This window comes from Trichosurus vulpecula, chromosome 9 (genome assembly GCF_011100635.1).
Source record: "Trichosurus vulpecula isolate mTriVul1 chromosome 9, mTriVul1.pri, whole genome shotgun sequence".
NCBI classification, from domain to species: domain Eukaryota; kingdom Metazoa; phylum Chordata; class Mammalia; order Diprotodontia; family Phalangeridae; genus Trichosurus; species Trichosurus vulpecula.
This window is the reverse complement of record NC_050581.1, coordinates 61,834,661-61,847,374: the sequence shown is the minus strand read 5'-3', so window position 1 is coordinate 61,847,374 and position 12,714 is coordinate 61,834,661. Positions and strand designations below refer to the sequence as shown.

Sequence of the window (12,714 nt, the reverse complement as noted above, 5' to 3'; positions counted from 1 at the left end):
AATGTACATAGTCAAGCAGAACAGTTTTTTACATTGGTTACATCCAGCAATGTTCAATGAGTATGTATTAAGCACCTACTGTGTTCCAGGCAGTTTAAGTTCTTCCTCCCTTAAAGTCTCACTTCAATGAAAAGGTGACGCTGGGTTCTCAAAGGCTGTGACACAGAGAATAAATTCCTAACAATTTGGAATGGCTTTTAATGTCATTCCAGTGACAGACTTTATGTATGTCATTCAAGGGCCAGCCTAGCAAAGTTCAGAAAGACATCACCAGAATGTGGTTGACCACTAGAGGATGAATTGTTTGGGTCATAGCAACTTGTGAAGACCATCTACTAAGCAATGAAGGAATTCTACATTAGTAGAGGTGAAACTGCATATCTTTTGAAACAGCGTCAATATGGAGCAAAAGAAAAATCAATTTTAAATACTGTAATTGAAATGAAGTTTGGCCCTATAAATTAAAAAAAAACTATATTGGCAAGACAGAGTTGGGAGAATTTGGTCTAGACGGCTATTAGTGCTTGTTGCTTGGCCATCTCCTAAAGGTGGTATTGTGGGTGATCTCTACGAAGCAAAAATCAGGCACTTGGAATAGTAAATTAGTAAATGTGCATCGGTTCAAAGCAGTGTATGAGGATCCAAAGTTATCATCTACATTATGTTAGACTCTTTGTCTAATACCTTAATAAAAGTTACATTTTTAGGCGTGCCAAAAATATTGCCACACTTAATTTAAATGATTGAAATATAAAACGTTCTCCTTTTTTTTGGCATTACATCATGAAGTGACTCAGAAGTATTGAGAATGAATTTAACAAACATGCATCTACATGAGTGTTTTCTACTTTTAAATCCAATAGCCAAGCCTCACAAGAAAATGAACATCATTTCTTTATATACTCACACCTTGTATTTGACCCAAAACCCTCACCGTAGTCACTAGGTTTGTCTTCAGATGACTTTTAATTGCTTACATATTCAGAGCAACACTTAACAGATGAAGATTTGTCACCACTGAGGACAGTCAGAGGAATGGGCTGCAGGGTCTGAAGGCAATTACCAAAGATGAAATCCAGAAATGTCTTGAGTAATGGTAGTCACAATCAAGTAAATATCTAGTTTTAAAGTAGCATTTCTCACTTGGATATGTAATTTCTAATATGTTCATTCAAAAATCAGCTATATATATGCCTTGTATAATACAAAATGTTTTCATGAAGACTAGCAAATATAGTTAACTTTTTAAAATAACATTTTATTTTGCCTACGTAGAGCTAGCCAACCTAGATTCTTTCAGGTAGGTTAATTAGACACTGACTTGATAAGTTTTGACCTATTTATGTAACCACAGAGTCACAGAATGGAAGAGTTGGAAGAAAACGGGGAGATGATTTAGCCCAGTCTGTCTCAAATCAATTTGGCCACCTATTGGGAGTCGACATATATTGACAGACTATAAATACTGATCACCATGGTCATGGTGAAATCTGGAGATGTGGTATACACTTATGATAAATGAGGAGTGGGAAATTTTTGTAGCAAAACAGAGGAAATTTGGCCTGTTTTCATATTTGGAAAATTCCCATTTAATAAGTATTTTTTGATACATGATTTTATATTTAATATTTTAAGCAAAAATATCACTAGTATAAAATCTTTCTCATGGAAACAAATTTACATTCACCAGAATATTAAAGTTTTGCTTAAAATGGTTGGGAAATGCTCGTTTAGTCTATTCCTTCCTTTTGACAGATAGGGAAAACCGAGGTCCAAAGAAAGTAAGTCACTTGCCCAAGAATACACAGCCAGTTAGTGCCTGAGGTGGCACTAAGCCCTCGTCTCATGACTCAGTCTTTGTTCTTTCCCCTGAGCCACACTACCTCTCTCTGTGCCACTAAGAAGTGGTTTGCATTATTCTGGGTGTTGGAGTGATAGCCAAATTTTAGGCTGGGCACATACTTTAGGAATCCATTCTGTCCCAAGGGAAGCTTCCTTTGAGCATTGAGTTTTGCACAAAGCACACAAAGTCTGGGAAGCATGACAGGAATGAAGCTTTGCTAACACGAGAAGGAGAGCCGCTGGGAAAGGGAGTCTTCTTGGCTTGAGCACAGGTTTCTCCTTGCAGACTTGGTGTGTGTGTGTGTGTGTGTGTGTGTGTGTGTGTGTGTGTGTATGTTTTCTCAGTAAAAGAGTGAAAACAGTTGGTAGCTAATACGGTCCCTGGCCTGAGTTTCATTAACCTTGGCTCTGCCTAGTGCTGCCCTCCAGCTCTTTAGAAATGTGGTCCCCAGAAGTGGCTGATCGGAAACATAGGGTGTAATGTCATCTGTGTTTGTGAAACTGTGTGAGAAGTTTGCTGGTTTTTCATGGGACTTAGGCCAGTCCTCTGCGTGGAGCATGTTTTTTATTAATGTCTTTCTCTGTGTTTCTGTCCCATAGGAGTTGAAAGAAGAATTCACTCGTATCCTGACAGCCAATAACCCACATGCTCCCCAAAACATTGTCAGATTCAGCTTTAAAGTAAGTGTCTTTTGGCCTGTCACCCAAACCCCAGGTGCCTGGGATTGTCTGCTTGCAGCTTGTGTCAAAGGGGACAAGTTCCAGTGCATGGTAATTTCACAGGACAGAAATATATAGTGGATTTCAAAAACTCTTTAAGCCTTGCAGTGTTAAGACCTTGGGATTTTACTAGGAATTTGCTTTCATTTTTCTTTTTTCAGTATTAATTTTGTTTGTGGTCTTGTGCTGAGGAATTTTAGGAATTCCTGTTCTTTTTCTAGCAGCAAATTTATACTATAGTGGTGTCAGGCTAGATTACTTATACACTTATAGAATTTTAAAGCAAAAGAGACTTGGAGGTCAACTCGTTTTACAAATGAAGACAATGAGAAGTTGCATGACTTAACTGTGGTCATTCTTCTGGTTCATGGCCAAACTAGAACTAATAATGAGGATGATGATAGCCACTGACATTATTATATAGCTCCTGGTTTGCAAAATGCTTTGCATCTCTTACCTTATTTGAGTCTCCTGGTGGCCCTGTGAGGTAGGTATAACAGGTACAAGGATGATTTTCTTCATTTGATAGTTGAGGAAGCTGAGGGTCAGTAAGGCTAAGTGACTTTCTCGTAGTTAAGTGGCCAGTAAGTGTCAGAGGTGGGATTCGAACCCAGGTTTTTCTGACTTCAAGTCCAGCAATCTGTCCACTGTTACACGCTGCTCCTCAAGTCTATAACTGTGATCTAGAGCGCCAGCTCCCAGGCTAGTGCTCATTCTACCATATGGCATTTCCTCATACCATTCCCTTGGCTTCTAGGAATTCCCTATTTAGGAATTACTGTAAAAGTTTTATTTATATATGTATGTATATCCTATATATGTTTGTACATGTATGCATAAATAGGCATCATACTATGTACTATATATACACATACAGACATTTGACTCTAGGATGGTTCTCTATCCACTATGCTACCAACTGCACACATACACGTGCGTGTGCACACTCATATAAGCCTGTGTGTGTCTCTATACATGTATATATACATATAGAGTATTATCTAGCTGCACACACTATATACTATATATACTAGTTATATATATTTATATGCATATTATATACAGAGTGTGTGTGTGTGGGTGTGTGTGTGTGTGTGCGCGCCTAAATAACATAATGGATAGAGAACTGGTGTTAGGGTCAAGAAGACCTGAGTTCAGATCCTACCACAGATATGTACTAGCTATATGTCCCTGACCATGTCATTTAACCTCTCTCAGACTGTTTCCTTATCCATACAATAGAGGTAATAGAACCTTTGTCACAGAATTGTGAGGATCAGATGAAATCATATATGTGAAGCACGTTGCAAACCCTAAAGCCCTATATAAATGTTAGTTCTTATATATACATATATTATTTCAATCATAAGTTACCCAGGTACTGTCCTGAAAACTGTCCTCACTGTATAAACTGATGAGGATTTTCTTTTGACATCAGCCTTGTACGAGATGGGGAAGCTTTGATTGTCACAGCTGATGAAGACTGTTTGGTGTGTGTTTTAATATTTCCCAGTCAGGCTCCAGCCTCTGTTTCTGGTCTGATTGCACACTGCTCCCCCTTACACACTCTACATTCTGTCTGTTTCCTTGCGCAGTAGTTTCTCACTTCCATCTCTGGGAATCCCCTAGATCGCTCCAAGGTTCAGCTCAAATGCCATCTCCTCCTTCAAGGAGGCTTTCCTGATCTCCTCTCCTTGTTAGTGCCTCCTGAAATCCCTTTCTTTGTATTTTGTATGCCTTTTTGTATTGACTCATCTGGAGGCATGCTCTCTCCCCCTTTGCCCAGTAGAGAGTAAGTTCCTTCAGGTTAGGGACCATTTTGTTTCTGTCTTTGTATCCACAGTGCCTGGTACATAGCTCAGTGAATGCTTGTAGATTGATTTACTTTTAAAAAAAAGCATTCGATATGGCAGAGTAAAATGCTGTCTTCAAGGCTGTCCGAGCCCTATAAGGTATTTCATGTGCATTTGTCAGAATCATCTAAGATTCCAAATAGGGTGACTGCCATCAATAATTAATCGTTAGTATCAAGGAAGCCACAAAATAGGGAGCTGTACTTGTCAGATGTGCTTGCCACTGTCATGGAAGATGTCCAATTTAGATTCAGAGTCAAAGAAGGGCTCCTTGTGGATATTGATCTAAACTTTAGATTTTAGATTCTAAAGGCTTCTGTTTGTGGATGATGTGCTGATTTCATCAAGCCTCAGGCCATTGCAGAGCCTCCTAAATGAAATCCATAACCCCTCAAAATAAAATTTGGCTGAACCATCCACACATGTAAAATCAAATAGATGAAAAAATGGTTATGGTCCAGAACATGGGTGGACAAGCCTCAGAGAAATTCCTTCTTGGAGGGATACTGGAGGTCTTTGAGCAGAGGGGTGACGCAATGTGATCTATGAATTAGGAAGATTATTTTGGCAATTGTGTGAAGAACACATTGGAAGGAAGAGAGGAGGATATCAGTTAGGAGGTTATTAAAATAATAAGATTAAGGGGTAGCGAGGGCTTGAAATAGGGTTGCAGTGCAAATGGAGAGGAGATAGTAGATTTTAAAATGTTATCTTATGAAAGTTAAGTTGACAGCATTTGGCAACTGGATGAGGAAGAAGGAAGTCAGAGATAAATGAGATTTCAAGATTGAATGATTGGGAAAATGGTGGCACCATCAACAGAAATAAAGATGTTGAGAGAAGGGCAGATCTGAGAAGTTGATTAATTCAGTTCTGGATATGTTAAGTTAGAGATGCTGATGGTACTACCAGGACAGACACCCCTGACTCAGGTAGTTAAAGTTCAATATTGGAATGAAATGAGACATTTGTAGACTAACTGTTAACAACAGGAGTTTTGCTTAGCCGTAGTACGGAAAGGATATGTCATTGATTAATTAAGTTGTAGCTTCCCTACGTCTATGTTGGCCATGTTGGTCTGGTTAGGAGCCTGAGGAAAGGGTTGCTACCTCCTCATGTATTGGCTTTTTGTACTTAGGTTATGAGGAAGCCACATTAATCCTCCGTTTCCAAGATGGTTTCAATATCTTTTAAAGAAAAACCAGCCTATACCTACAAGACAGATACTGCTTCTACCCAAAGGTCTCACACAGATGTGTAAAGATGTAGGACTGGAGATCAGAGCAAAGCTTAGGATGGATATGCAGATTTGAGAATCATCTCCATAGAGGTGACCAGGTGAGAACATGAAGGGAAAGAGCATACAGAGAGGAAAAGAAGACATGGGGATCTGAGATGGAGCTTTGGTGAACACCCACACCGAAGGGGCAGGAGCAAAATGGAAGGGAGAGAGGTGGCACAGTCAGACCAACAAAGAAAAAGTAGGGGGGTAACTTCATGGAAGGTAAGGAACCAAAGGGTATCCAGGAGCATGAGGTGCTCGATGGGATCAGAATTCCTTCCCTTCCAGGGAAAGTCTCCCTTCACAGGGATCCACACAGAGAGAGCTCAGTCTCATACATGTCCCAGGGACAGGAAGGAAGAGAGAGAAGCAGAGGGCAGAGTCTCTCCTTTTAAAGTCTATCTTGAGGGTGGTTCTTCCTGGGACAGTGACCAGTTCTTTTCGATGTAGTCTCTCCCCACCCATCCTTAACCACCACAGTGCCTAGGGTTTGCTTTGTCATCTTAAAGCACCAAGCCTTTTGGCATTTTCCCACACTCATCCCTTAGGAGCTCAGTGGGTGTTCTACTTTTGCAGACCCATCAGTCACCATACATGCTCCCTGGGGTACGCTCCAATCCAACTTACATGACAAGGACAATAGATTGGAAGGAGGGTGAGGAGGGATTGTAGTATCGGAGAAAAATAGTGAAAAATAAGGGCAATATAAGCATGGCTGTAGGCAGGGAGCGAGGAGCCGGTAGATGGGGAGAGATTGAAGATGAGAGAGGGAATGACTGATGGACAAGCCAGTTCTGGAAGAAACAGGAGACAAAATTAAGAGCAGAAATGGAGAGCTGCCTAATCTATCTTCTACCTTAATATCTCTAATAGTCACCCATAGCGAGGAATGCTCAGACAGATGACCCTCAGGGGCTATATGATGCTGAATCATCAAAGAAAGATTCCATTATGTTTTTCATGCCCTGCTTACTAAGGCAAGGAGTAGATTAAAATGTTTTAGAAAGAATATAGCTTCCCTACTGCATAAATAGTGCAGAAAGAAGCCAGTGATCAGTTGGGTTATATCAGTGTTGCTATTAAAGGAGTTTTGTTTCCATAGCCTTCATTATAACAGAATTTCCTGTAACATGATGGGCAGGCTGTTAACACCCAGATAGCCCATTTGGTTTAGATGCACTTAAAGATTACAAACTCACAGTTAGTTAGAGCAAATGGACTCATTGTGGACCAGCAGGCATTGTGGTATGAAATGAGTTGTGACTGAAAGCATCCAGGTTTCAAAATATACTTTCATATAAGCCAAAATATTTGTGCTTGTTGGTAAGTTGATAATTTAAAAATTGTCAATTCTCAGTTGATCCATTATAATCAGATTCCTGCCCCGTATGCTTACTAGCTGTGTCACCTTGGGCCAGTCACTTAACATTTCCGCCTCAGATTCCTCATCTGTACAGTGGGGATAATAGCACTTGCCTTACAGGGCTATTGTGAGGCTCAAACGAGATAACACAGGGCTGTCCAGCATGGGGCTCTCGGGCCCTGCCGCATCAGGTCCAGCTGCATAGAAATTTACATAAATGCTTTAGTAAACGAAGCTGAGCTACCGCAGAGCTCTCACTAAAATGGCAAATCAAAATATATTGTCTGTTGTTTCAATAAAAACCTAAGGTTGGACAGCCCTGAGATAACGTATGCACTGCATTTCTTAAGACTTCAAGCTAGCTATCATAAGTGAGGGGTTGAGGATTGGCAGGACAAGAATAGTAGTAAGGGCAGCTAGGTGGCACAGTGTACAGAGTACTACCCTGGGAGTCAGGAGGACCTGAGTTCAAATTTAGCTTCAGACCCTTACTAGCTGTGTGATCCTGGGCAAATCACTTAACCCTGATTGCTTTCCTCCCCTCCCCCCACCCCAAAAAAAGAGTGTTAGTCGAAGGGGGCAAGGGAGTTGAGGCTGGAAGACAGCGTTGAACTGGTAAAAGATATAAAGAAAGGAAAATGAGTCCAGCACAAGAACAATGGACTGGGAAAAATTGGGAGGGGTAGAAGTACTACAGGTTTTGCTGAGCATGAAGTTAGGAGGAGTGAGAAAGAGAAGAGAGAAAAATTTCTGAGCTCAGAATCAAGAAAAAGGCCCTCTATGGGTGACAAAAAAAGATACAGGGTGGTAGCTTCTTTAAAAAGTTCTCCACTGGGGACTTTACCAGTCTTCTCTCTAGCTACCATTAGCAGTTAAAAAAAGAGGCAAGATGCATTTTAGAAATTTTAACTGCAGTTTTAGCTCCTTGATTGCCTGTGTTGCACACAGCGATGTCTTCTTCGAAAGTGAAACCGGGGCCAAATTTGAATCTCTCTTTAAAACATATGACAAGGTCATCACATTTCAGTATTTTAAGAGCTTCAGACGAGTACGAAGAAACTTCAGTAGCCCATTGTCTGCAGCAGACGCCCGACTGCAGCTTCATAAGACTGAGTTTCTTGGGAAGGAAATGAAATTATATTTTGCTCAGCCTTTACACATAGGAAGTTCATTGGCTCCACCTAATTCAGACAAACAGTTTTTGATTTCTCTTCCTGCCTCTCTGCCTGTTGGCTGAAAACAAGTGGAAGATGCTACTCCAGTCATTCATTGTGATCTTTTATATGCTATCTCCAAGCTAGGGCCAGGTGAAAAACATGAATTGCATGCAGCAACCGACACGACTCCCAGTGTAGTGGTCCATGTATGTGAGAGCAATCAGGAAAATGAAGAGGATGATGAGGCTGAAGGAATGAAGAAACCCAAACCAAAAGTTATTCAGATAAGAAGACCAGAGTACACACCTATTCATTTATGAACCGGCATAATGGTGTAGATGAATTCCAAACCACTGTTCATTCACTCTAGGGTGTAATTTTTTACTGTGGAAATGCCAGGTCATGGTCTTTGTGGTGGCAACAAAGGTGGGTAGCTATGGCCAGATTTCCAGTTCATGTTGCTCAGAAAAGAATCAAGGAGTCACCTGTCCCCTTGTTCTCAGTGAAGCACATCAGTCAGTGTTCATGGAGCCCTAGAATGGTCCTATGCCCATCACTGAGTTAATGATGATCAGACATTTGGGAAAGAATTGAAAAAGCCAATTAAGAGACACTTTGTACTTGTTCTTTTCAGGTGGGCTGTTTTTGTTTCTTGTTTTTGTTTTGTTTCAGAGAAAAGATGATCACAGGTATGGGGAGAGCTTTATGTTGCTACCCAATCTACAATGATAGAACTCATCATCTGGTGGGCTGCAGTCATTGTATGGAACACATACATAGTACAGTGGTGTTGTTTAAAAAAAACCACAAACATGCAGTGTGGGAATTTTGAAATCTTTTCTTTTCCCTTAAGCTTTCTTATTTTTGTGCATGTGTAGTTACTGATTTTCCAAAACTAACTTTTGTGCTAGTCTCTTGCTGAGTTTCTTTGTTGTTTTGTATTTTGAGAAAGCCTTTCATATCTATTTCACTTCCAGACCCTAGTCCTCTGTTTTTGGTGGCACTCACTTTACAGCTGCAATGCATTCACTGACATCTTACTTGGTGCGGGATGTAATTGTGCTTTCCAAAAGAAATTGATCTGGATTTTAATATTCATATGTGGGATTTAGCCAGAAGAATTAAGAAGATAGCATTTTTATTGCTATCTTAGCAATCTTTAGCAAGCAGGTAGTCTTAGTTTAGGTATATTTGTTGGGATTTGGGTTTATTTAGTGTTTGTTAAAATATAAATGCTAGCTGTAGGCCTACTTGGGGAATATTGGCATAAATATTTTGATTTTTTTCCACTGAAATATGAAAATAAACTTAAACTTGTAAATAAAAAAAAGATACAGCGTATGAACATCCCTGTGAGAGATTGAGGGAGGGTGTGAAACTCTAGGTCACGAGAGCTGAGGAGGCTGAACATGGGGGCCAGAGTGTCTGAGGTAACATCGTCAAATATGTTGAAGTCCGCATGTACCAGAGCCGGGGTTGGGGGAAAATGAGCTTTCATCGCTACATAGATTTGGGGCTGGAAGGGACCTAACCTCTTGTCTTACAGATGAAGATACAGGCCCAGGCAATTAAGTGATTTGTCCAGGGTAACACAGCTAGAAAGTTTTTGAGGCAAGATTCAAACCCGGGTCTTCCTCACTCAAAGACCAGCTCTCTGTACGTTGCACCATGCTGCTTAAATCACGTTGATCATCCATCTAACCGGCAGACGGCGTGGATCAGGGTTCAGATCTTAGCTGATGCTTACTGTGTGATTGTGGATGAGGCCCTTGGTTGCTTGCTGCCTCAGTTTCCCTGTTTTGTAAAATAACCGCAGCAATCCTTGCACTAGCTGTCTCAGGGTGCTGTTGTGAGGAATGCCGTATAAATGACATTTATTAGCAGATTCTCCCTTTCCGCGGAAGGATCCCCTAGACAGCGGCAATGATGTATTTTGAAGGACGACCTCTAGCCAAGTAGTCGGGACAGTTCCTTAGCTAAGACTCTTCTGGGCAGAAGCTCCACCTGCCTTGAGAAACGTTTAGTTTCTGGCTCCTGTGAAACTGTAGTTTCTAGATCCTGTAAAAACATGACTTGGTTATGAGGGGAGAACATATCAATACAAGGAGGCCTGCCTCTTTTCTGAGTAGAAGGACCCTAGTTTGTGCCTTTCTAAATCCCAAGTAGGAGAACAGAACTAATTTTATAGCAGTGAGCATTACACTGATAGAATAAATAACATTCCTTGCCAAGAAATGTAACACAGGTGCTCAGAAAAAACTCAGCTCTGTGCAGATGTACCAGGTTTGATCTTGGGGAACGTCTTTCCAATAACATCGATATAACTTCTGTTTTGACTCCACCAAGAAGACTGTCGCAGGTCTCATCTGAATCTCCCTCATCTCTGTGAATTCCAATCAGTTCACCCACAACCAAACAGACTAGCAATAAGTATTTTGAACACAAATCATGTATCATGAGCACGTAAGGACCTAAATGAGGCTGACTTCTGAATCCAGTCGCAAGGTAATAGGATCATTCTCCCCTTGCCCTTCCCAGGGGTAATGGTACACTATCCACACATACACTTATAACACCAATAAGGCAAGTCTCAGAGCACGAATCGAACTGGAGAACAACTTTTGCTTCATAGGAGATACGATGATAATGGTTTCATAGCCAAAAAAGAGAATGCCTACATGCAAATGGGGCTTTGAATTTTTCTTTTATGGAAATGGAAATGTCCCCTGGTGGCAGAAAAGCACCTTGTCTTTCATTTAAAGTCTGTCTTGCTCCTCCTCCACCTGTGGAAGTTGTAATGAAACTATGCTGTAGATTTATTTACCCAAGCATCCTCTTACTGCATCGTTTCTAGAAACCTTTTAGAAGTACGAAGTCTGAATAGCAGTATACAAACATCTTATCTTAGATTTCTTATTGATTATTTGAAGACTTATAACCTAAAATTGTTCAAGTTCTTCAGGAAAAAAAACCCACAACCATCCAGACATAAGTATTTGAGAGGGGAAGAAACAAAAAAGCAACAACCCCCTCCTCCTTCATTCTCTAGGTTAAAGTAACAGGATGATGTAATAGTAAACGCTTTCTTTTCCTATGAAACTTTCCTGGAAACCTTCTAAGGCTATTAACACACTAGGACGGCAAATTGGCCCATTAATAAAGCTCTTCAATAGATCGGAAGCTGAGCTAGAGAATACCTGACCCCCAGAGCCGGGCAGCTTGGCTCCTGCCCAATGTCGGTCAGTGTTTTGGACCGTTCCACATAGAAACAAAGCTTAGCAAATTGATGAGGTTAGATTAGTCATACCCTTCCGCACACAGCACCCTGACGCCATCAAACGAGATAATTTATGGAAAGCACTTTGCAAACCTTAAAGCGCTATATAAATGTCAGTTGTTAGAAATATTATTATCAACTCTAGTCAGGCAGACTGATTCTTGACTTTGGCAAGAAATCCAATTACTGTCCAGCACATTTCACAGAGACCCTGAGTTGTAGCCTTTCTTTTAGAACAAGTTAAGGTGAATTGTGTGGTTATCTGCAAGTTTTTCATTTTGAGGATCTTATTTCAGAGTGCAAATTAATAGTAATGAAGAGGCCTGGCCCCTGAAGTTGCCCTTTTCACTGAGAAACTGAATGTATCATTCCCATTCCCAGTGAGTAAAAGCAGGATCCCATCTGGCCATCACTGGCAAATGGGAACTATATCAGGATGCACTTTGTCAGCTATTCGTACAGTGTTTCAAAAACCTCATCTGCATGAGTTTCAGATGGGTGCCTTTAAAAAACACCCAGTTCCTTTTTTATTCATGATATTGTTTGTTTACATTCCCCAATAAGGGAGGCAGCGGTGGTGGTGGTGATTTGAAATTGTTGGAGTAGAAGGAGGGGTTGGCTCTCAATGTTATGGAGAAGTCCTCCTGACAATTCCTACACTGCATCAGACTTCCACACTTGGGATCTATCTTCTGATGGGGTAACCTATAGGCAGAGCCAAGGCCATTTTTTTAGGGAGCCTGCAGTCTGAGACTTGATTCCCAGGGCTCTGTTTCTTTCAGATCTCTTGTGAATAGGGAGAGAATTCAGATCTGTTGGATATCCAAACTGATTATTTTGTTTGTTCAACAATATTACATTGTTATATTCAATTTTTTTCAAGCAATTCGTAGTGTGTGGCAGACTTTCAGTTGCTGACCCTCAGTGTTCATTATTCCAACAGAAACCAGTGAGTCTTTTTCACTAGACTCCCCACTATATCTGTTTAGCTCAGCTACTGGTCATTCTATCCCTCCCTGCCCACCACCCCACACACTTTCTACCCCAACCCCCCATTTCAAGGGGATTGGTAGTATTACAGGTACAGTAGTAGCTTCCCCCAGCACCAGACTGGGTGAGATGTCTTTGGTTCAGCCACACTAGGGAGAGAACACTTTGAAAGACCCTGTAGTGAACTCTGCATCAGTACAAGGGGTATATGCCTTTAAGTCCTTTATAAG

At 40.9% G+C, this 12,714-nt stretch overlaps 1 protein-coding gene and 1 pseudogene across 1 annotated transcript in view; both read left to right on the top strand.

The window, feature by feature from the left end:
• Positions 1-12,714, top strand: part of LOC118832130 (dynein intermediate chain 1, axonemal-like) — a 149,270-nt gene that overhangs the window by 54,794 nt on the left and 81,762 nt on the right. The window contains exon 5 of the mRNA XM_036739560.1: positions 2,443-2,523. Coding sequence (XP_036595455.1) covers positions 2,443-2,523 — 81 coding nt within the window. The remainder of the gene's footprint in view (positions 1-2,442; positions 2,524-12,714) is intronic.
• LOC118830940 lies at positions 7,950-8,537 on the top strand (annotated as a pseudogene).